The sequence below is a fragment of the Pipistrellus hanaki genome (genome assembly GCF_964339955.1).
Source record: "Pipistrellus hanaki genome assembly, chromosome: 5".
NCBI classification, from domain to species: Eukaryota; Metazoa; Chordata; class Mammalia; order Chiroptera; family Vespertilionidae; genus Pipistrellus; species Pipistrellus hanaki.
The window spans coordinates 18,443,277-18,468,737 of NC_140507.1; the positions used below are offsets into that span (position 1 = coordinate 18,443,277).

General features: G+C 49.6%; 1 protein-coding gene across 1 annotated transcript in view; it reads left to right on the top strand.

The window, feature by feature from the left end:
• The first annotated feature begins 16,396 nt into the window (after window positions 1-16,396).
• Window positions 16,397-25,461, top strand: part of CCDC69 (coiled-coil domain containing 69) — a 31,245-nt gene continuing 22,180 nt past the window's right edge. The window contains exon 1 of the mRNA XM_084884077.1: window positions 16,397-16,591. Coding sequence (XP_084740203.1) covers window positions 16,544-16,591 — 48 coding nt within the window. The 5' untranslated portion in view covers window positions 16,397-16,543. The remainder of the gene's footprint in view (window positions 16,592-25,461) is intronic.

The window sequence follows — 25,461 nt, forward strand, 5'->3', positions numbered from 1 at the left end:
TGAAAGGGAGGGCAAACAGTGGCTTATTCAAAGATAATAATAATAATAATAATAACAATAATAACAAAAAAAATAATAAGACTTTCAGTATTAAGCTCATTCAACAAATATTTATAGATCCAACAGTTGAACCAGATAAAGACCTTATTCCTACTCCCACTAGGGACCATTGAAGAAGAGCAATCAGCAAGTAAAGAAATAAACAAGATATTATCTAAGAAGAAGAATACCAGAAGACAAGAAAATCAGATTAAACTACTTCAAAGTGCAGTGGGTTGCCTTCTTGGGTCCCATAAGAATCCTCTGAGGAGGTGGATTTTGGCCTTCCGTGGGAGAAGTGAGAAACATTAGGGTTTAGAGCCAACATGAAATTTAAACATGGTCAAGCCCATCAAGCCCCAGTTCCCAGCAGTCCTCTGACAAGCTTTTAAAAATCCCAATGCTCAGTTTGCCCTTCAGACCAGTTACATCTAAATCTCTGGAGATGGGACACAGCACTGGTTTGGTTTGGTTTGGTTTGGTTTGGTTTGGTGCACTGATACTAAAAATGACAATTATTAAAACAAGCCCCTGGTCTTTAAAGAATCCACATTCTAGGAGGGATGGGTTGGAAATGTGGAAACTGTTGTCACTCTAATGTTCGTCATCATGTGTTTCCTGGAGAACTAACTGGGTCTGGGTCCTGGAATGACATGGCCCAGAATGACCTGGCAGCCATGCTTGTGTGGGGTAGGGGTGAAAATTGTGGGGACATAGCATGTATCTAAAGGCTGGTGTGGTGAGTGCCCTGGATGTAATGAGGAGTGATTAGCACCTCAAATGCATAAAAATCAGACAATAGGTCTGATGTGGCAGTCACAGACAAACAACTGTGGAGAAGGAAGTGTCCTCTACTTCCTATGTTTCTCTTGGCTGGTCTAATGATCAAACACACACGAGATGGATTAGCAAGAGAAAATGTATGAATTTAATTACAAACCTATAAGTTTTTCTCTCTTGAGCTGTGACCAGCACTGCTAGAGAGCGGACAAGTCCTGAGTAGGGGTAACGGGGGATTGAGAAAAAGAAAGAGACAGACACAAAGACAGTAGGGACAGCTGAGACCAGGTGGGACACTGCCCTCAGATGGAGAGACAGTGACCCAGGGCTGGTGCAGTGCATTTATTATATACAGCATGATACCAGGAAGTTTTACTAGAGTTCAAGACAAAGGAAATTATGTGACATCATGGTTAAAGATCAAGCTGCAATTCTCCATTCTTGTGGCTTCTTTGTAATTGTCATTCCTGGCTGAGCCTAGATAATTGTGCCGGTTCCTGGCACCTGGCTGAACTTAGATAATGCAACCCACCCCCTGGCACCTGAGCTAAAAGGTCAGGTTGACAACATACCTGCCTCTGACAAGGTATGTTTCCAGGACGTGGGCTCTGCCAACACCACTGGACTCAGCCGACAATCAGCTCATGCTCCTTCCCAGGCACTCTCTACACTAGGGGTGTCGAACTCAATCAGAGAAGGGGCCAAAATCTAAAATCCAGCCTAAATCGCGGGCCGAATGGTTTACTGAACAGTCATAAACTGACAATGTCATAACTGACAGCGGAGTGCAGTGATGACAGTGCGGTGCGGGCCACATTGCAAGGCCTAGCGGGCTGGATTTGGCCCGCGGGCCTTGTGTTTGACACATGTGCTCTACACAAACCTATATATGGGAACCCTCCCCCAATCCATGAGAGAGTTTGAGACCCCACATACATGAGAGGTTCTGAGACAGAAAAGGAATATGAGGAAAATATGACATCCTGAGCTAAGGATAGGTCAGGTACCTCGGTCTTCTGAAGGGAGGAAGGTCATTCACAGGATGTGAAGAGTAGATATTCAGTAATTAGGTGTTTGTCCTGTCCTATAGATAGGTCATAAAAGGTTATTTCTGGCTATAATTCTTATTTTGGGCAAGAATTAAATTTAATTTGGACAACAATTTAAATTCTTTAGGGGAAAGTGGAAGTTTCTCATGAGCCCTAGGGTTTTCATTGCCTTCAGCTCAAAAGAATTCACATGCAAAGTGGCACATCTTGGGGAGCCCTGTTCTGAACCCCTTCAAAGCTGATGGTATAGACATGAGAACTGGTTACTAACTGAAATATGGTGGCAATCATACTTGGGTGGAAACTGCTGTTTGAGTTTTAACCCTGCTGTTCTGACTTTGACCTTCACTTACTTGCTTTGTTCATTCAGCGATGGGCTTAGGGAGGATGAATTCAAATTCTAAGCAAGGTTACAGGCAGAACTTCCTTTTTCTTTTCTTTTTTTATTAAAGAGCCAGCCCTATGTACACTTAGTGTTATCTCGATGCTGGCCTTGAAAAACAATACAGTTCTATCCAATTTAAAAAAAAAAAAAAATAAAGTGCACCTGGCATGGTATTGAGATCGTGGGCATATCTGGTCTCTGGCCTACAAGGTCAGACAGCTAAGTTTATCTTCATCATTCTTCAAATGGGCTAAAGCAAACTAGAAAGCGACATTTTATCTAGGAAGAATAGCAAAAAATTCCAAACAACAGTTTGTTGCAAAATAGGGGTTTTCCTTCTCAGAACCTTTAAAAATAACTACCTGCCCCTAAAGCAGTCGCAATTGTGTAGAGTCCGCCTGCGTGTGGTGCTCTTGCGGCTGTCCTGGCCAGATATTTCAATAAATCTTTGCCTGACTTTTTAAATAAATCATCAGCCTCAGGTGGTCTTATTTTGAACCCAGGGTTCGACCCCACAACACTAACTGGCCTCAAATATAGTCTGGACATCTGGTTTTAAATCTTGCATATTTTGCCCAGCTAGCTCGATCCATAGAACATCCCAATAAGACTCTTAATTTTCAAAAGGAAGTGTTAAAATACAAAATTCAGCGGAGTAAATTTAAAGATCTAATGATTTTATTAAGTGATTCATGAATTGGACTACATCCCATCAAGCAACTGGAAGGACTCCGTGGAACTGTACAAAATGACAGGTTTTTATAGGAAAAGGGGTCAGACTAGGAACCCTTTACAAAAGGAAAGGATTATTTTTCAGACCAAGATATCTTCTTCGGGGGACAAGTGAACGGTCAGGGGTTTTAGGCAGACTGCCTCTTCTTTCTACGGGTGGAGAGAGGGCCCATGTGACAGATTACTGGTTCCAGACTGGAATTTTAAGATTATATTTCTAGGAAAGGTTGAAACAATGATTAGGTCAGGCACTAAATCTAGATTTGGTATCATGGTCTTTAGCATAAGTGATGCCATTTTGGGTCTGTGGTTTTCTCTTTAACAGAAGGCAACATCGTAACTCCCATTGATATAAAATGAACATACATTAGAGATGGAATGTAACTCCTTCAGTGAGGGAACCTGTGAAATGTAACAACGGTGCTAAGAAGAGTCCAAAGAGCAAACACATTTACAGATCCAGAATATTGGGGTAAATGTGCAGAGGAAGGCAAAACTGGCCTTTTCCTTAATGGGGAAGAGAAGTCAATTTAACCTCCACAGGTCAAGAGTGTACATACGTCAAGGCACAGATTACTGTCCATCCTTATGAACTATCTGCAACTTCAGAGGCAATGAAAGGCATAGAGCCCGGCACAGCATCCGAACTAGGCATGTAGAAGAGTATGCTCTAGAAAATGAACAGTTTTCCATTGAAGGTATAACAAAAAAAAAGAAAAAAAGGAACAATGGCCAAATGGAGTCACTTTTGCTCAGCCATATCACCAAGCCAAAACTTAATAACTAACCTAATTGCTTTTTCATTCTCTCTCAGAAGTGAAATTTTAATGATCTGGAATTTCCTTCTCAATACTAGTGATGTAATCTGCCTGACAAGACCCCAGCCCCCTTTTCTCCTCTCCTCCCTTCCCTCACCCACCCCCCTTCTCCAAAGGAAAGGTATCCTTGCCTGAAATAATCTACTCTTTTAACTTTCTAGTCCCACTCGCTTTCTGCCTATAAAAACTTCCATTCTGTACAACCCTTCAGAAGCACCCTTCTGTTTGCTAAATAGGACGCTGCCATATTCATGAATCACTTCATAAAGCCAATCAGATCTTCAAACTTACTCGGTTGAATTTTGTTCTTTGACAAAGCCCCATTTTCCCTTTAAATGGTAATGACATTTCTGACGTCAGACAATGCCTCTAACCTCTCTGGTCCTCAGTTTTCTCATTTGTGGGAAGATAAGGTCAAACTAGATGATCCCTGAGGTCCCTTTCTTTTGTTTGCTTGTTTGTTTGTTTTTGTTTTTAATATTTATTGATTTTAGAGAGAGGAAGAGAGAGAGAGAGAAAAAAAACACACTGATTTGTTGTTCCACTTATTTGTGCATTCACGGTTTGCTTCTTGTAAGTTCCCTGACGGGGGATCAAACTCACAACCTTGGCATATCCGGAAGATACTCAAACCCACTGAGTATCAGGCCAGGCCTCTATGAAGTCCCTTTCAACTATGAGAGAGTGTGTGTATGTGTAAAGTGGGAGGAACACTAGATGTGATTTCAATCCCCTCTGATTGGCCCACGTCAGAGAGCAAGACACTGGAGCCCAGAGCCACCCAGCGGAGGTAGGATGAGGACCAGGTTTCTGGGCTCCCTGCTCAGGGCCTCCTCCCAGGGCAAGTTTGCAGCGCTAACAGGAGCACCACTCCCTTCTCACCTTGCTCTTCTGAAACCCGAGAGCACCTGGAGAGCCTGGAAATGCCCTGGGGAGCCGAGCTGTACTGGTCTGGCCAGACAGACAGGGCTGGGGAAGGTGCCTCCGTCTGGGTGGGCCCTACACAAGTTTGCATCACTCTAACTCCCAAATGTTTTCATCTCATTACAGCCGTTGCCTAGAGCTTTGATTCTCGGTGCTGGCTACACATTGGAATCACCTGGACGGCTTTAAACAAATAACCTGGGTGTCCAAGCCCAGGCTACACCCCTGTTTGGCACAGGGCATCAGCATGTTTTTAAAGTCCCCCAGGGGAATCCAAGGTGCAGCCAACAGGAGAATCGCTGATCTAAAGCAGTTTTTATCCAATGCATGCCAACACCTGGGATCCCCTTTTAAAAGGCAGATTATGACTCCGTAGGTGAGGCTGGAGCTCAATTATTTGTATTTTGTATAATAACAAGCTCCCTATGAGGCCAATGCTGCAGGTCTGAGGACCACAGAGAAGCAAGGGCTGGAACTAGACCCACTTCCTCCACCCTTGAGTGGCTGGTGAGGGTCAGCTATGGAGTCACTGTTTTCTCCCAAGGAAGGTGTCGGGTGAAACAGCGGGAAGAACAAGGCCTCAGTTGTTCCCAGGTTCTCATGTCTACACCCCATCACCCTTCAAGGGGTTCAGAACACGCATCCCCTACTTTGTGCTACTTTGGCATAAGGCTTATGTTGAGCTGAAAGCAATTAAAACACTGCAGGCTCACTTAGGCCTTCTACCTCTCCTTTAAATAATTTAAATTAGGGGCCTTGGCCACCATAAGAGTTATCGCTGGCAATAACTGTTTATGGCCTACCTATAGGACAGGTCAAAAACCCAATTACTAAACATCTGTTCTCATCGTAGTGTGAATGACCTTCCTCCCTCCCCTCAGAAGACCCAGGTGCCTGACCTTTTCGTCAGCTCAGAATGTCAGAGAGTCCTTATTTTCCCTTTTTGTCTCTGAACCTCTCCTGTATGTGGGATTCCCATTCATATGCATGCAATTAAGTTTGGCTATTTTTTTCCCCTGTTAATCTGTCTCATGGCAACTTAATTATTAGGTCAGCCAGAAGAATCTAGAAGGGGAGTAAAATTTCTTCCTCCCCCACACCATATTGTTGAGGTGGGATGGATTCCATTGGTCTGAGGACCAGTCCAGGTGAAGCCAGACAAATAATGGGTGGGGACTGCCTGTCACTACTTGAGCTAATTCAGCAGAGACAGGGTTGAATCATATACAAGCGATTATTCCAATAATGCCAGCAGTATGGGAGAGCAGCAGGTCATCCACAACAATCTACCCCTCCCCCCCCCACACACACACACACACTAGCTGGCTGATCATACAGAGATAAGGAAGAGAGGCTGCATGCAAGGGTGTAGGGGGGACAGGGGAGGGAATGGCTGCAGGGTCTGTGGTTGGTGTGTCTCCTTCCAGGATCTTGAAGTCTAATAACAAGGTACCATAGTTAATTGTCAATGATGGTTAAACCCAGCTCTACCAGTTCCTAGGACCTGAGAGTGGCCAGCATTCCTGCAGCAAACTCCCAGAGGGGGTCAGGGTCCAGGCACAGCAACCAATCAAAGCTCACGCTGTCCTTTGACCGTTCTCAAAACGCATCTTCTTTTCTGAGCCATGGACACATCCGGGCCCCAAGGTGTATCTTATCATTTTGCAACTCTGTCTTCTGGGTCAAGCTGCAGCACATCCTCCAGTCCCCCGGGGTCTGTAAGAACACTTCTTATCTATAGTTAGGAAGGTGGCTAACTATGAAACAAGGTGGCTCTATTCTTATCTCACGCCCCACCCCACCCCCCTATCACAGACGCAACATCTTTGATTCTGCGAAGAGCCTGGCTCCGATGAGCTGCCCTAGAGGAGTTGGGTGACTCCTGGCAGGCTGACCAGAATCCTGTTCTTCCAACAGCTCTACTCTCCTTTTCTTTCCCTCCCTCCCTCCCCGCTTCCTTCCCTGGCCCTCACCCCTCTGCTGGCCTCCAACGTGGCTCTTGGGGGTTATTTGAATTCAACAGACCTCGGGCGTGTCTGCTAATATTTTTTCCAAACAAAGACAGTCCCACTGACGTCTTCGGAGGTCCAGGCCAGGCCCTAGAGCGCCTTTACAGTCTGAAGTCTCACAACAGGGTGGAGTTGAGAGAGAGGTTATAAGGATCTTGACCCTCAGGGAGGGCGGCAGCAGCCACCTGTAGTACACGCATCCTGCCGACAGGGGGCGGCCGCTACCCGATTCAGACTCAAGTTGCCAGAAAACACTGGCCCCGTGTGGACAGATCGGATTTTTTTTTTCCAAGAGGTTGGGAATCGACTTTTACGCGGATTCTTTAAATCGTTAAGAATGGGCAACTAGTTCAGATCACATTATAAAAGACGGAGGGAGCTAAAAATAAGTCTGCGGGACAGATGTACCCAGGGGTAGAATCCCAGTGGGCAAATTCTGAGGTTCGATCCCAGAGTGTGTGGGGTTCTGACTTCATTCACAAATGCCGGAGCTTTAACATCATGATTCCAGCGTCCGCGTTTGACATGTGGGGAGACAGAGGCTCAGAGGGGGAAAGAAAGTACATCTGCAGGTCTGTTAGGGCGAGGCTAAGAAGAGTGGGACGCAGGCGTCCTGATTTCTGTCCAGGTCTCGCGGTAGGCAGCACTCCCATCAGAGCCCGGGGTCCCCAGAGAGACTTGATTCTGCGTCCCTGGAGGCTGCCCCCGGAGAGCGGGTCCTGGCAGGGGGAGCCCTGGCGGGGCTGGGGAGGTCGCCAGAGCCCAAGGGCAGGGGGGGCGGGAGGAGCCGGCGTTTATTTTTAGCCTCCCAGAATGTGCCTCTCAGCCTTATTTAGACATCAGGCGACAGGGCGAGCTTGAGGCAGCAGGGGCGGGAGAGGAGATAGCCCCCTCCCCCTCCCGGGGCTCCTGTTTCAACGGCTCTTCCCTGCCCGCCCGCCCCCTTGTCATCCTTTCCTAGGGGCTCGGGGGCGGCTCTAAATAGCAGCCCTCGCTGGCGTGGGCGCTGTCCTGCTCGTGCTGGCTTTTCTTTTTCCTCCACCTCAGCCCCTTCTTCCCCCTCCCCCACAGTCCCGCAGAGAAATGGAACTCTAGAGCCATAGCACGTTCCTGTCTACTTCCTGGGGTCACAGATCTCTTGGAGAAGCTGTAGGACTTCGTCAAGAGCTCAAGGTGTGGAGTCTGATGGACTTGGGTTCAAATCCAGCATCTGGCCCTAAGCAGGTCCTTACGCTCCCCAACCTGAGTTTCCACTTTCATAGAGCGGAATTAGTATCCTATCCAATTCCCCCCTCGCAGTTCCTGAAGATTATGAATAATTCAGGATTATTCATGATTGTGAATAATTCAGGAATTTTTTGTAAAACGATGAAGTTCACTGATCCCTATCCAACCTCAGCCCCAATCCAAATCGTTCATTCAGTCAACAAATCTTGGCTAGAGCTTACTCCATGCCAGACACTGTATAAAAGGAAGGATGAGGATGTGAGGCCAGAGAAATGAATGTATGTGAATTATCCAGGGTCAAGTGCAAATCAATAGCAAGCCAAGAATCAGAATGGAAAAAAAAAAAAGTTTAAATAACTTTCTTGCCCTGGCCAGTGTGGCTCAGTTGGTTGAGCATCATCCCATGTACCAAAAGGTTGCCGGTTCAATTCCGGTCAGGACACATGCTCGGTTTGCAGGCTCAATCCCCAGTAGGCAGTGTGCAGGAAGCAGCCAATGGAAGTTTCACTCTCACATTGATGTTTCTCTCTCTTTCTCCCTCTCATTTCCTCTCTCTCTCTCTTAAAAACAAGCAAACTTTCTTGATGGTATAATTGGTGTAAAAAAATTTGCACATATTTAACGTATAGAATTCAATGAGTAAGAACATATGCATACACCCCAGAAATCATTACCAAAAATCAATAGGCATTCCTATGACTTCCAAAAATTACCGCCCCCTAATTTTTTGTCTCTGTTCCTTTGTTTGTTTTTGTGGTCAGAACGCTGAGCATGAGATCCACCCTCTTAACAAATGTTTAAGTGCAGAGCAGTGTTGTTAACTCTAGGCACTAAGTTGTGCCACAGATCTCCAAAAGCAGCTTTCTGTTCGCAGCTTCTACAAGTTGCCTATTTTAGAAATTTCATGCAAGTGGAATCACGCAGTGTCTGTCCTTCTGTGGCTGGTTTATTTCACTCAGCATACTGCCCTCCATTATCTGTCCGTGGAGAGGGGGCCCGTTTCCCTATGTTGGCTATTGTGAATCATGTTGCAGTGGACACAGGTACGCAGAGATCTGTTATGATCCAGATCTCAGTTCTTGGGGATATATACCCAGAAGTGGGGTTGCTGGGTGCTTTGAATCCTTTGCGGAACCTCCATACTGTTTTCCTTAACGCCTGCACCATTTTATTATACATTCCCAGCAACAGTACACCAGAACGAGAGTCTCCCGAATCCCCATCGAGACTCCTTTGAGGAGGAGCTTCTGTCTTGGAAAAGGGACCAAGATCCCTTCCAGGTGCAATCAAAGCGGCTCTGAGCATCCCTGCCCTCAGCAGACCCCTGTATGCCTTTTCCAATGGGCCCTCCCAATGTCAGTCTCTGCTTGCATGCCTCCCCAAGTGGGGCGCTCACTCCTGTCAAGCTGGACCCCTGAATCTTGGACCGTTTGGAAGGCCTTTCTTCGGAAGGATGTGGACCTCTCCTTCCTAAGGGCGTGTACCCACTGCTTCTAGTTTTCCAAGGCAGCTTGGGAGACTGAGCATCTTCAAGTGTTCCAGGCCCACAGGGCCTTGGAGGAGAAGGGCAATGAGGGGAGCTGGAGATTTGATCCACTTCCAGCCTTGCCCAGCTTCCAAGCCCTGCCTAATGCAGCCCAGGTCCCCAGGACTCCCACCCCCTGCAGCTGCTTCTTGAAGAAGTGCCACGGGGACTGGTCCGGCTACTGTCCTTGGATCCTGTCCAGGGCCCTGATTTAAAAGGTATTGCAACGTTTCTTAAAAACAAACATGTGTTGTAACCCAAGGCCCCGGTAACCACAACACTGCCGGCTGCTAGCTGCCGCCTCCCAGGCTGAGAGGAGAGGAAACTGCTCTCCGCCCACCCCACCTACCCCAGCAGCTCCCCACACTCTGCCTTGCACATGCCACCGCCACCGCCACCGCCACCGTAGTTACTATATTATACCAGGCTGGGAGCTCGGTGAGGGCAGGGCCTGAGCTGGACCTGGGGCTGCAGTCCTGCTGGCGCCCCTCCCCCACTCCCTGCGTTCACCCAGCACTTCCAGCCACACAAAGCCCCTGAGCCCCCTGAAAAGCCACACCGCACTGGGCATGAGTGTTCTTCCCTCCTCGCTGTTTCTTTTCTTTTTCTTTTTCTTTCTTTCTTTATTTTTTTACATTTTAATTGTATACATGTTTACCTTGCGAAATGATCACTGCCGTAAGGCCAGTTGACACATCCGTGACTTCACATAGTTAAACTTCCCCACTTTCTTGGCAAGAGGAACCCATACACCCATACGTACTCCACACAGCCCAGCGCAAACATCACCCGCGCAGTAAAGCCTGCTCTTCCCTCGCCTCCCCCAGATCGAATTAGAGATCCCTTTTGCTTTCATAGTATTTCCCCATAAGCCTTGTTACATCATTTGCCTACCTGGACCACAGGTGATATAACCTCCAGCAAATATTAAATATTTGGTTTGGTCTGCATAACTAACTGTGTGTGTGTGTGTGTGTGTGTGTGTGTGTGTGTGAGAGAGAGAGAGAGAGAGAGAGAGAGAGAGGGAGAGAGAGAGAGAGGGAGAGAGATGGGGGGGGAGAGAGAAATGTTACATTTAAGAAACCCCAATTTCCAGTTTCTCTTGACTGGAAGGTCAGGCCAGCCTGGGCCTTCATTTCCTTCTAACGCCCATCCGCTGCTGTACACCCACCTGAGCTCCCTCTGCAGGGTGTGTGATTGGTCCCCAGTGTGCACCCCAGCCCATCTCATGCTGGCCCTCTCCTCATGTATGTGCCTACCAGCCTGCAGGCATTTAAGTTTTAAGCCTTGGACCTCGATCCTATTTCTCATATGTTGTGGGCCCCTCCCATTGACAAATAGTCTACCTCCTCATCCCGTAAACTATTGAGATGTCCCAGAATCCCAATATGTTGGCAAGGAATAAATGAATGAATCAAGTCAATAAAAAACATAAATGTCATCAATTCCTTTGCTAAATTACGTTTTCCAATTTTTGTCTTGGAAAACACAGCCCCTGTCCTTACATCCTCTGAGTCTTATTTTAATGAGTTTCATGTGGGTAAGGTCCTCCCATCAGAGTGAGCAAGGAAGGTGAGACCAGGGCCAGGGAACACCGGGTTTTCCTAAAGGAAAGGGTTAGGGCAGTCATCTGGGGAAAAGCAGTTGCTTAAACTGTGATTAAATAGCAGGTGACCTACGTGGAAAACTAGTCATTTTTCAACTCAAGAATGAGGTGGGCCGAGACCGGTTTGGCTTAATGGATAGAGCGTCGGCTTGGGGACTGAGGGGTCCCGGGTTCGATTCCGGTCAAGGGCATGTACTTTGGTTGCGGACATATCCCCAGAAGGGGGTGTGCAAGAGGCAGCTGATCGATGACTCTCATCGATGTTTCTAACTCTCTATCTCTCTTCCTTCCTCTCTGTACAAAATCAATAAAATATATTTAAAAAAAAAAAAAAAGAATGAGGTGGGCTGCTGGAGAGTGTGGTTCCCACTGTGTCAGAATACACAGGAAATATGTTTGGAACTGAATGGAATTGACAACGTGATGTTGGGTAGGAAATGTAGAAGGTGCAAACACAGTCCTATGATAAGGGATATGTGGGGGGGTTGTAGGAGGGGACAAATAGATTATTGATTTAGGTGCAACCAGACAAGTGAATATCCATCTCTGATCTGGGCCTCAAAAGCCCCCAGCTGGTGTTCATTCGATTACATTTACGTCACCAAGCTGCTCATCAGAGGCCCCCATGCAGAAAGTGACTCTCAGTCTCTAGATGGGGATGGCTCAGAGGCCATGGAGCAGTCCCTTGTGCTTCACCTGGAGGGAGCAGGTGGGGGTGGCTCAGACACCAGTCACGCAGCCCAGCCAAGGATGCTCAAACATGGAAAATGGGGCTTACTTATATACTCCTGGACTCCACTCTACCTTCTGTGCCCATTAAAAAAAAAAAAAAGTGGCTGTCAGACCTGCAGAGGACAGAAAGGTCAAAGCGTAAGTACACATCAGACTTCCCTGGGGACACGTGAAACGCTGATTCCTGGGCCCCTAAGCCAGAGATTTCTGACACAGCTGGCCTGGGGTGAGGCCCAAGAGATTGCACTTCTAACAATTTCCCAAGAGATGCTGCTGATGGTCCCTGGGCCACGTTCTGAGACCACTGCTGTGAAGAAAGTCCACTCCTGCCCACTTCTAGTAGCCTCCAGGCCCCAGCACCTCGCAAAGAGGTGGTGTGCAGTTCTCCCCAGAGAAAAGCCCTGGGACTCCACTGAACGTCACTGAACAGAGGAAGTGCTCACCAATCATTACTGGCATGAATCGACAGTTGGTAAAGGGACGTGGTAATGTGAATCTTGCCACCTCTCCCAAGGCAGTCCCGAATCCCAAACCACGGGCCTCCTGGGAAAACCGGCAGGGATGGCTTCTTGGTCATTAGCATTACTCAGACTCAATCCTCCTTTCAGAGGACTTCCCATTCATTCAGTTCGACACAGCTCGGTGTAATTAATGTAGCGATTTGATTCCCTGCTGAGATGACCCACCACAAACCGCTGGACCACTAAGGCTCAGATTTTAGTGTGAACATTCCGAGGACTCAGTCCTGCAGGCCCCGATTCAATGGAGGGGAAAGAAGAGAGGGCTCCAGGGAACCTGGGCTTTCACCAATAATGCCCAGACGACTTGAAGCAAATGGCCTGCCCATTCCTTCAGCGACACTGCAGTAGGAGCATAAGGACTCAGTAACTTTAACTTCCCTCTCATTTCCTTCTCTTACAGATGCATCTTCCAAGAGAAAGCCATCAAAAGCATCTCCATCACGAGGCTGGCAGAGCTCAGCACAGCCTCACTTCCCACCTCCAGAACCGAAGCTGGGGAGCATCTGTAAGAGAAAACTATTCTTACCCAATTCAATGGAACAAATCTAAATTAGTAGCTGTGAATTGGTGAGCCGTTGCATTCACCAGACAGACTCTCCATGGCAGTGGGTTAAACAGATTTGTTATTTAGTCTAGTGTGAAGAAAGAAAAAAAAAAAGTTAGGGAGTTGTTGATCAAGGCTGGCCCAGGGGTTCCTATAAATTCATCAGAGATAAAGGCACCTCCCATGTTTTGGCTCAGGGTAACAAAATGGCTGCTGGAATCCGGCCATCATGTCTGTGTTCCAGGCAGGAAAAAGGGGGGTGTGGAGCAAGGAAAGAGGGATCCCTGCTCCAAGCTGAGTCATTCCCCTATTAAAAGATTTCCTGGAAGCTCCAATCAGTCATTTCCCCCGCACATCTCACTGGCCGCCCCCAGATGCAAGGGGAGCGGGTACGTAGCCCGTCAGCCCAGCACACAGCCGTCCCAGAGAACATCAGGGTCCGGTAGCGAGGGAAGAGGGCAGAACGCAAGTTGAATAAGGTGACTGGAAATCTCTGCCACAATCTGTTACGTACGGGGTGGGGTGAGGAGGGAGGAGACGGAGCTGTGTAACCTTTAGTCCATTAGGGAGGCCACGCAGAGCACACAAACAAGTGTAACTCGGAGGAACCCTGCCAAGTGCGCGGAGAGAACCGCGGAACAGGTGCGGCAAGGCGTGCGGAGGGGTCGCTGGGCTGCTGCCTGATGCACAGGTAGATTGTAACCTGCAGAGGCGAGTGGTGAAGGAAGTCACTCTGGGAAGATGACATGTATCGGGAAAACAACTGGGCTCCATCAGAAGAATTGGAACAGAAAAAGCTTTGGGAGCTCGAAAGATGTTTAGCAAGCACTGCGTCGATAGCTTCTTAACCTGGGTCCAGACACAGCCCCATGGCACGGGCTGCAGGGGGCTCTGAGCTGCCAGGGGTTCTAGGCACCACGTTTTATGAATGGGCACATTGTGCTTTTCTAATGGAGGAGGGGGGGGGGCGTAAATCCTATTGTTCTTTCCAATGTGGTTCACAAGAGAGCCCACCCATCCTCCCCTTTAACCCTTTACACACAACCTAGCTACAAACACTAATTTTTCATTCCCTGACTCCCCATCCTCCACAACCTTGGAACTCTTAATAGAGTTCCAAGAACTCTACCCTGACTTGACTCACACTGTTCCTCCTTCTTGTAACAACTCCCCCCTGCTCCTCCTCTTCCCCCTAGATATGGCGAGAGAGGGGATGGCTTCTCCTGCACTGGGAGTATTCGATCCTAGGCTCCACAGACACCGAGGAAGGAAATTGGTAAAGAGATTTGAGCTGCCAGCAGCAGAAGGAAAGCACCAGATATCATCCCAACCTGAGATTCTAGGATACCCTTCAGCATACATATCCTTTGGTTTTAATATTCCTCCAGGGAGTCCTCCTTCCCCATCCCCATCCATCATGGTCTCTTCATCTCCTTTTTTTTGTTTGTTTGTTTGTTTGTTTTTTCGTTTTTTTCTTCATCTCCTTTTAATACATGGAGAATACAACTCGACATTAGCCCAGGTATTGATTGCAATTGTTGACATGACAAGTCAAGAACAATTTAAAAAGTTCAACTCTTCAATGTTCATATGAGAAACTCTCCAAAGGGAGAAGTAAGTGTTTCAGGATGATCTCCCCATGCATTTTTGCCATTTAAAAATATATTTTTTATTGATTTCAGAGAGAAAAGAAGAGATACAAACATCGATGATGAGAATCATTGATTGGCTGCCTCTTGCATGTCCCTAATGGGATCAAGCCTGAAACCCAGGTATGTGTACTGACCTGGAATCGAACCATGACACCTCCTGGTTCATAAGTTGATACTTAACCACTGCACCACACCAGCCGGCTGCATTTTTGCCATTTTTCTGTTGCTTTTCATAGTCATTATCTATCATATTACTTTGGGATTTTCACATACTTGCTCACGACTTGATGGTGAAAAACTAGTCTCAGTCTCATGTATGGATTTAAAATTATATATTTTTAAAAGCCTTTTTTCTTATCACAGAACTAATTTTCTTATTACAATAGTAATAAGTGTATACTCATTTTTAACATAAGAAAATGACAAATCATTTAAAAAATCTAAAATCTCACCCACCCAGAAGTAGTCACCAATAACACTTTTAAAACTAAGAATGGATTGATTACATTTTATAATACTTAAAACATTCATCTTCATCAGCGTTTTTGCTGATTGCATGACATTCTATTTTTATGGATGGAGCATAATTTGTTTAACCAGTATTCTTTTCTGGGATGTTTCGGTGGTTTTGGTTTGGGCCTTGTTGGTTTTGACTAAATTATGAGCCCTGTTTTGATTAATAGTAACTTAAGTAGACACTCTTTGCTCATTACCCAGTTAGCCTGTCCTACCACAGTGGTTCTCAAGCGTCAGCATGGGCCGGAATGGCCAGGAGGGCTTGTGAAGCTAGAGATGCCGGAGACCCACCCCCAGAGTTTAGGGTCTGTAGGTCTGCGTGGGGCCTGAGACTCTGTAGTTCTAACAACGTTCTCTGGTGGTCCCGACGCTGCTGATGTGGGAACATACTTTGTGAACCACCATCCTATATTCTTATTCTTCTTCTTCCAAGAACCTAATGTCGCCCCTGTCCTTCGCTTCCTTTACTAGGACCTGTTGCCCTTGGCCTTGTGCTCTGTGGAGGAGGAATTTCTTTTGTGGTCTCGTATTCTTTCCCCATTCATGACTATAAGCCCCTTCCATCCACACCCTTTGCAAGTGCCTCTGGGCCTTGTGTAATTTCCTAACATACACACAGACACACCGGCACCCTGATTTTCAGAGTTGGGTGTCTTTTTCCTGCATCGCTACTCCTAGAAACCTCAGCTAGTCACCAAGAGAGGGCAGACAAAAAGGTATTTCCCCCAGGCATTCTGTGTCCCTTATTCCCACTGTGTCCGCTGTCTGCCTCACAAAGTTGTTTTGATGGATAACATCTATCTCAGACTGACAGAGTTGAATATCGTATCCGGAAAGAGCTCTCCGCCCAGAAGTGAGGAGGCATTGCAGTTAAACTTAACATTGTTGTGTATTTGTAAGGAAGTGAGTTAAAGCTTGGGTTCTGGAGTTAAAACTGGATTCTACCTGGGCTCTGGTACTTGCTAGTTCTGTGAGCTTAGGCAAATCACATCTCTGAGCCTCACCTGTACAATGGAGGCGATAACACCTCTGTTGCAAAGAGGTGGCAAGAAATAGAAACAATATGTAAAAAGTTTTTAAAAAAATATATGTAAAAAGTTGCCGGGATAGAAACAGCCCTCAAGAAGTGGCAGCTGTTGTATTTAATTAAAAAAATAAAATTGTTTTGATTTCTTTTTTCCCCTGGCCTTTTCTCTGCTGAGTGCCCAGAAGGGATCTTTTCCGGGCCAGAGGTTCCTATCGCTTCCAAAGAGTCTGGTCACCTGCCGGCGAGCCCCAGGGATTTCGCCGAGGCCCTGCTCTTCGGGTATTTACGGCGCGCGGCCGCGCCGCTCGGGCTCAAGTCAGCGCTTCCAGGTTCAGTTTCAGGGTCTCGCCCGCAGCCCGGGCCGGCAGGCGCGCAGCCGGCGGAGCGGGGCCCGGGCGGCGGGGGCCTCTGGGGGCCCCGGCATTGGGAGGCGGCGACCGGGAGCCCCCGGAGGAGGATGGGCTGCGGGCACAGCAGGCTGAGCTGCTGCAACCCCCCCAAAAAGGTAAGGCGGAGAAGTTTGCCTTCGGGAGGGAGGGGAAGGGAAGTGTGGACCGGCTCCGGGGCAGGGGACCCTCGGCGCCACGGGCTCCCCCAGCCCGAACCCCCGGCCAGCGCGGGGGTGCCCGGCGGAGATCGGCGAGAGGCCGGCTCGGAGGGAGCGGGGAAGGGCGGCCGGCCGGCGGCGCTCTGTCTCCCCGCCCCGGGCTGAGCCGCGCGGGGCAGCGGAGTTTGCAGACGCGGCCGCCGGGCCTGGGAAGGGCAGATCGTTCCTCCGCCCGAGAGAGGACATCTCCAGCGCCCGTGGCAGGTGCCCTTTTCCTTCGGCTTGGGGCCGGTCCGCTGTGTGGCCACGGATAAGTGGTTTGACCTCTCTGGCCCTCCGGCGTTCCCACCGGTCCGCTGCAGATCACCTCTGGGGCCGCTGCTCGCAGAGTGGTCCATGGCCTCACAGCATCCGCATCACGTGGGACCTGTTAGAAATGCAGATTCTCAGGCTCTGCCCCAGACTGCTCAAACAGAAGCCGGTCTTTGAACCAGATCCTCCGGTGATGACAACAAGGTTTAAAGTTTGAGAATCGCTGGTCTAGAGCCTCTTTGGGACCCAAAGCGGGCGCTTGTGGGCTGTGCTGGATGGGGGGGTTGGGGGGGGGGGGCGGGAGAGCTGGGAGGGGCTAACGAGGGTGGAGATCTACCGCCTGCTGCCCTTCCCTGCCTTCCTGTCCCTCCCCCAAGGGGCCTCAGAGCTGGGTTAGGGCCCAGGAGACACTACTCAGGTTTCTTGCAGTGGGACCAGCTGCCCCTTGGGGTCTGACAAGCCCAGAAGGTTCACAGCCCGGAGCCTGAAGGACAAACCTCCTTGGAGACAACCTGAGGCGCAGAGAGGAAAGGGAGAACCCCTCAGGTCCTGGTCCTTTTCCCAGGACTGTCTGCCCTCCAGCCAGTGGGAACACGTGGTCCCATAAATGTGGTGATCAGTTCCCTGGAGACCCTGGCAGAGCCCAACCTGTGAGAATATTGAGTCATTTTTTCATTGAACTTGAGTCTCTCTCTGTACCTGCTTTGCTTGTGCCCAAGCATAAGCTTTACTGCCTATTAGGTGTTGCGTACTGGCCCCAGCCTGGGTGACCCTATTCTCTGCCCTGGGTCTAGTCCAAAACTAGAAGTTAAGTTTTGGTCCCAAGCTTTCCTTGCTCCTCCTTCACACCCAGTTCAGAAAAACCTCACCAAGCTCCGACCCAGAAACCCTGGTGTCTTCCCTGGCTCCAACTGGGAAACTGAGGCTTGCCTCCATCGGCGGAAGCACAGGGCTGACTGACAGGGGTGAAGGGCCCATCAGCCTGAGCCTGGTTTGAGACCTGTAATCGAGCTGGTGACATGCGTCCTGGCTTTAGATCCTGGCTCTGCCGTCAATATGATGTGGGACCCTTAGAAAGCCCTGGCCACTCTCCGGGCCTCGGTTTCCCCTCAATAAGGAGAAGCAGGGGAATGTGCAGAATGATTTCCGACAGTGTGAGAGTCTGTGTACCTGTGCCAACCTCTCCGTCTGCAAAATGGGCCCGCGGTGAATTCCATCCGCACGGCGGTGGGAGGGAGGAGGCTGGGGAGGAGCCCTGTGCTGGCCTGACCTTCCACAGGCTGGAAGAGGAGACCACCATGAGCGTGGGTCCCCATGCCTCCTGGCCCTGCTGAGAGCCTTCCCAGCTGTCCCTGTCTGTCCTGAGCACAGCCTGGGCTGGACCTCCCTCCCAAACCGTGAAGGCAAGCACAGACTCTCCGGGTGAGCAGGGGCCTTGGATGCCATCTGGGCGGAAGCACCGAGTGTACGAATGGAGACTGGGGTCTGGAGAAGGGAAGGGTCTGGACTGATGTCCCACAGAGCAACTTAGCACCCTGGTCCCACACTACCCTGTGCTTCTGGTGCCTTCTTAATGATTCCAGAGCCCTTTGGCATAAAAACATTCACTCTGTCGCCTCAGAGCAGCCTGGCCTGCCTGCCTTGCCCTAGCAATGCCAGGGCCCCGCCTCTATGAGGCAGCATTTGTAAATCGATTTTGTTGAAAGTTCATGCCTGTTTCATGTCCATGCCCAGTTTCTCCTCCAGCTGCCAACCCCTGAGCTCCCAAGCCCATCCCACCGGCTCTCAGGCCCCTGGGAGAGAGGGGGACTCTGAGGACGGGAGGTACAGAAATGAGCTCAGACAAGAGGAGGTCAGGTCACGACAACCGTGACTCAACCTGCGTGGCAGTTGACAGAGTGCTTTCACATCCTGCTGAGCTCACAAGAGCCCTGGAAGCTAGGCGGAGCTGCAGCATTCTCCCCACTTTACAGCTGAGGAAACCAAGGTCACAGAGCCAGTTGGTGGCAAAGGCATCGAGCCAGTTGGTGGCAAAACTGTGCGATGGAGCCTGGTTTTCTGCACGCCACATCCAGTACTCATCGCCTGGTGCCGAGTGCAGAGCGCTCAGGTGCTACGTAAATATCTGAGTGCGTGAACGTGGGCCAAATAAGAGCCAGGCGAGGGCTTAGCCCAGGGTGCAGCAGGAGTATCTCATCCAGCCTTGGGCGATATAGGACGGCATTTTGGATTGGGTGGGGGGACTTGACTGAGTGCTGAAGGTTTGGTGGGAGTTACCCAGTTGAGGTGGACAGAGCAGTCTGAGCAAAAGCTGAGCCAGAGAAAGCTCATGTGATGGGGCTCGTTGTGGAGAAGGGAGGTGGCAGGCAGCAAGGAAGGAGGCCAAAGCTTTCAGTGGGGCCCACCCTGGCGAGGGACAAGGGCTGGACCACTGGGCTTCTCAAAGTCTCTTCAGGGTCAAGGTTCTGAGAGTTTGCTGAGTTCTGTTATAGTGCCTGGTGGTTGTAGCTGACCAGCTGTTCTGGACTCCATTGAGAGGCTAAGTCATGGAGTCTTCCATCCACCCTGGCTGGCATGATGTCTGACCACCCAGTCTCCAAGATGTCTGCTCTGGCCACAGCTCCACAGCCCTGAGAGGGTGCCAGGACCTGGTTCAGCACTGCTCCCAGAGCTGGGCCTCAGGGAGCAGGTTCTGAAGGGCTCAGTCATTCAGTAACTCTTTGTGATCATGTCTAGGTAACAGGCCAGGTAAGACCGAGGGAGAGAGGCAGAAGTGAGTTACATGGGAGAGCCTGCATGGGCATCTATATATATAAAAGCCCAATATGCAAAGTGTCCCCTCAGAAGTTCCACCAACGGGGAATTCGATCACTCGCTATGACATGTGCTCACCACCAGGGGGGGCAGCGAGAAACGAAGCAAGGCCCCAGCTGGCAGCAGGCAGCCACTAGGGATCCTACCCCATGCATGCATTTCATGCACTGGGACTCTAGTAAACAATAACGAAACTCAACCAGAGACACTAGGGGCGGGGTTTTAGAACTAGATTCATGCATCCAGTCATTAATTTGGTGTATGCGGCCCTGGGTTAGGTGCTGCTTCAGTCCTGGCTCCATCCCAGACCCATTAAGTGGTTATGGAAGGGTCTTGGGTTCTCTGTGCCTCAGTTTCCTCATCTGTAAGATAGATGTGATATTAGCTCCTGTGTCATAGGGTTGTTCTACAGATTAGATGAAAGAATGTGTATAATAGAATATCTGATGCACTGACTGGCAAGTGGTACGCCCTTGATAAGAGGCAAATGTGGGTAAGTTCAAAAGGGAAACATAGTTATACTTTAAGCACATCACTGCCTAGCTTGTACCCAAGGAAAGCAAGCGAGATGTGGGAGCCAGGCGGACATTGATGTCCTTGGGTGGCTGGTGGGGTTGGGAGCATGGAGCCTGGAGGCTGGCCTCGGCCTTGGAACTTTGAAATAGAGGCAAGGAGCGTGAGGAGCAGCTTTGTTCTCTGCTGTTCCAGAAGGTAGAGCTGTGGCCAGGGAGGGGAAGCTAACGGAAGCCACATTCTGCTTCTCAGGAGGAGGAAGGGTGGTGAGTTCCCCATCTCGAGGGGAGTTCAAGTAGAGGTCAGATGATATTTTGGCAAGGATAGAAGAGGGGATACAAACCTAGGACCAGCAAATAGTTAGGATTCCACTGAAGAAATCTAATTATTCTGTTTATTACAGTGTTTGAGGAAGAATTTCAAAATTTGGAAAAGTATAAAGAAATGTAAAAGTCATTTCTAATCCCTTCATTAAGATCTAGCCTCTGTGTACATTTCAGTGTCATTCTCTCTATTTTTCCTGCTCTATACTATACATGATTGTGACTATTTTAAATGTTTGTATTCTAGTTACTTAACATTTTGCTGGGGCATTCTCCCATGTTAAATAGTTCATGGAGACATGATTTTTTTTTTTTCAATCCCCACCCAAGGATATGTTTTTATTAATTAGAGGGAGAAAGAGAGGGATGAGAAACGGTCTATCGGCTGCCTCCTATATGCACCCCAATCAGGGATCAAACCCACAACCTGGGTGTGTTCCCTAATTAGGAATCATACCCACAATCTTTTGCTGCACTGGACAATGCCCAACCAACTGAGCCACCCTGGCCAGGGCTGGAGACATGATTTTTTTAAAAAATATATATTTTATTGATTTTTTTTACAGAGAGGAAGGGAGAGGGATCGGGAGTTAGAAACATCGATGAGAGAGAAACATCAATCAGCTGCCTCCTGCACACCCCTACTGGGGATGTGCCCACAACCAAGGTACATGCCCTTGACCGGAATCAAACCCGGGACCCCTCAGTCCACAGGCGGATGCTCTACCCACTGGGCCACACTGGTTTTGGCAAGGAGACATGATTTTTAACGGCCACCTAACAATCTGTGCATGTCCCGAGACGTTTTTAACCAGTGGGCACCTGGGTGCTCACATTACTCGTGAGCATCCTTGCGTTTCATCCTAACCCCAGGCCACTGTGGCTCTGTGTTCAGCGGCGAGTGGAGGGGACAGAGGAAGGCTCCTGAGGGCGGTGGCATCTTGGCTGGGTTTTGAGGTGGGTGGACTAGCCTGTGTGCTAGGCTGGGTGGGGTACATGAGAGGCAGGGCCCTGCTGAGTAGGGGCAGGGCAAATCTGACCTGTTAACGCAGTGTGCCAAGGTGGGACACTGAGGGGCTATGAAAGAAGGCTGCCTTTCCCGGGCACCGAGCCTTCTGCCCCAAACATCGCGGGACAATGGTGTATATGTGGCCTCTGAGTGGCTTTTGCCCAACCTGGAGACCACCATCCCCACACATCATCCCAGCTCAACCCAGCACAGGCTTCCACACACACGCCCTGACCCCTGTGAGGTCAGCCCGGATCTCTGTGCTCTGCGGCCTGAAACTCATTAGGAAACATTTTACTCATCCTGGCTGTGGAGCGCTCTCTTTGGTATCCCCTTTGCTGCACATACACACGCTTTTAAATCTGTTCGTTTCCTTTGTAGTTGGATTCCCAGCTAGCTTAGGTCCCCTGATCACCTGATGTGCCCCAGCCAACTAAGGACTTCATCTTCGCCTCAGCTGGGTCTTGCTTTTGAGGCCCAGGCTTCACATCAGCACTTGTGTTGTAAAAAGGGCAGAAACGATAAAACTTCAAATCAGTTGCTAAGAAGCAGACAAGTTGAGATGGTGATACCCTGGTAAGGGGGGGGGGGGGGGATGGAGGGTGGCTGCCACCTGTTATCGCATGTTCCCAGGGCAGCTACTGAACAAAAGTCTGGGATCTGCCTGGAAAAAGGAGCCCCAAGGGGTCGGTATAACATTCATAAATGGTCATGTTCAAAAAAATCAACTTGGAAAAAGTAGGAGACTCTCCCCCTCCCCATAAAAAAAGAGTCTAGCAGATGGCCTGAGTCCTGGCTCTGACATCTTAGGTTTCCACCCTCCTCTTAGTGTCCTCCACCCTCAGAGCACTGGGAGCCTTGGGGAAGGGGGAAGCAGGACTGGCAGAGGAGCTCCTGAGCACTGGGAGCCTTGCAGGGTGGAGAGCAGGACTGGCAGAGGAGGGGAGCTCCTGTGAGCTCACGCACGTGAAGGAGCAAAGAAGAGAAGGAGCGAGAGAAAACCCATCCATCTTCACCGGAGATAGATCTGAATCTGTCCATTACCTGAAGACGGCCCATCCTACTTCTCTCGGCAAGTGAATGCTAATCCCTAAAAATCATTTATCTGTGTCACTTTATTGTCAAACCTGAGTCTTCCAGAACATTTAGGGCAAATGCTACACAATACATAAAACATCTGTCCCCATCCACAGTCCCCCCACCCCCATAGGGATGTACAGACTGACCTACTTTCAGTACTTCTTCCCCCGAGAGGGGGAGTTCATTTTCATTGAGTGCCTATGAACCTCCTGACCGTTTCTCCACTGCCCATGCAGCCCAGCCCCCGGCCCCACCTTAAGGACACAGCCCCGGCATCAGAAACGTTATCTGTGCTGGGCTGAAGGGTGTCCCTGCAAAACTCATGTACATCCAGAACCTATAAATAGGACCTTATTTGAAATAGTGTTTTGTGGACATAATCCAGTTAAGATGAGGTCATACTGGATTACTGTGGGCCCCGGTCCAATGACTGGTGTCCTTATAAGAACAGGGGAATATGGACACAGACACTCAGGGAGAGAAGGCCGTGTGATGATAGAAGCAGAGATCAGAGAGATGCACCTACAGGCCAGGGAACGCCAGGATGGCTGGCAGCCACCAGGCGCTGGGAGAGAGGCCTGGGACAGACTCTCCTGCAGCAACTCCAGGAGGACCCACCCAACGGAGACCTTGATTTTGGACTTCTAGCCTCCAGAACTGTGAGAGAACACGTTTCTGTTGTTTTAAGTTACCAGCTTGGTGGTGATTTGTACATAAGTTATCTACCTTAAGGTTCATCACTCCCCACCCTTTCACACTCCACCCCCACCTTGCCACCAGTCAAAACGGGCACCAGAACCCACGGGCTCCCCTTTGGAACCATGGTTTTGGCAAAAGAGGAGGGAGCATTGCAGACAAGGAGGTGCCTGGACGATGCTCAAATGCTTTTGGGCACCAGCTGCAGCATCTGCAGAGGAAAGCACTGGACTGGGAGTCAAGAGTGGGTCCTACTTCTGCGTCTTTCACTAAGTTGGGTGTGAACAAGTCACATTTCTGAACCGCCCTGAACACCCAGGCCCTGCCTTTCCTCCACCCGAGGCCCTGGAGGGGGCCCCCGGGGCCTCCGCCCCCATCTCCTTCCTGCTTCCACCCTCAGCCAATGCGCTCTGACTGCTCTGACTGTGGTTGTTCAGATCCTGAAACGAAAGGGGCTGGGGCCCCACCCACGCTGCGTCCAGACACCGGAAAGGCAGCTCTGATACTGCAGAGGGGTGTGATCTGAGCCCCTGGAGGCTCAGAATCACCGTCCCCTAAACACTGAGCTACTTGGTTCCGTCTGTGTGAGCACTGAGGAAGCGGAAGGGACTCCAGGCCCTGCCTGGAATCTGGATTCTCATTAGGCTCAGCTCCCCTGCTTTGTGGCCTCTGACTAGTTATTACCCATCCCACCTCTGGGCCTCAGTTTTTCCATCTGGAAATAGGAAGGGGAATTGGAGTAAACAGTCTCCAGGGGCCCCTCCAACCCTGTCCTCTGGGTCAAGATGGGTGTGATAGAACCATGTGGCCAAGGGAAGCCAGGGCTGTGGTTTAGGGGGAAAGAGGCACCAGTTGAATTCTTAAGGTGCCTTTGATTACTCAATTCTCTAAGCTAAGCAGAACTACTGAGGGCGTAAATCAAAGCACTCGATCAGAAATACAGAAAGCCTTGGAGGCCCACAAAAAGGATGGAGTGATGGTCCCTGAAGTCAGGTTAGACTAATCAGTGTCTTCAGCAGAGGCCGAGCCATCCTCAGAATACTCTGGGCTTCCATCCTGGCAGGATTCCCATGGTAAGGAAGAGCCAGGAAGCTTCTATCCCAGTGGCTTCTGCCTTACTCATTCTAAAAAAAAAAAAAAAAGCAATTTTATTGATTTTTAGAGAGAGATAGAAACATTGATCAAAGAGGAACATCATCAATCGACTGCCTCCCACATGCCCTCCCCTGGGGATCAAGCCCACAACCTGGGCATGTGCCCTGACCGGGAATGGAACCGGCGATCTCTTGGTTCCTGGGTCAGTGACCAACCACTGAGCCACACCGGCCAGGCTGCCTTCCTCATTCTTGCCGGTGAGGCCCAGAATTTAAGGGAAGTGGAGGAGTCTACTCCTGAGGGCTTTAGTACACCCCAAGTACTGCAGGCTGAATGCTACTGGACAGAGCCCTCTGAGGCTCTGTGGGGGCTGGTGGTTTTACGCACCATCCACACTAGCCGAACACTTGGTGCTTACCAGAGGTCTTTAGTTGTTGAACATCAGGGCTACCTTATGGAGTCATAGACTGTTGGAGCTGCGGGTTCTCTGAGTTCGCTCAGTGCAACCTGCAAAAGGGAGACTGCCTCTTCTTCGATGCTGCCCGTGATGGAGAGCTCACTACCACCTCCACCCCCCACCCTACCCCCACCCTCCAGTAAGACAGCCTGCTCTGTTTGGGATAGTTCTGAAATCCTTCTCCAGGTTGAACTGAAACTTCTTGGAAAGCCTAGTCCTTGGCCACAGCCCTGTTGTCCGAGGCTGTGGACCACATGCTAGCAGTTCCTGCGTTCTGCAGATCTGAAGAGAGTGGCCGGTTTTCCTGACTGCTCAGGAGGCTGGCCACCATTGTTCTGTTAACAGTCCCTCCTGTCATTTAGTTTGGGGTCTCCTTCCACATCCTGTCAGTTCCTTTTGGACACATTTGTTTCTCGATTTACCCTCCAAAATGCAAACATATTCTAGGAGGGGAGGGGTTTCACCAACTGAACTTTACTGGCTTCTGCTCGGGGCACTGTCCTCCCATTGTACCCTGACTCTGTCTGCT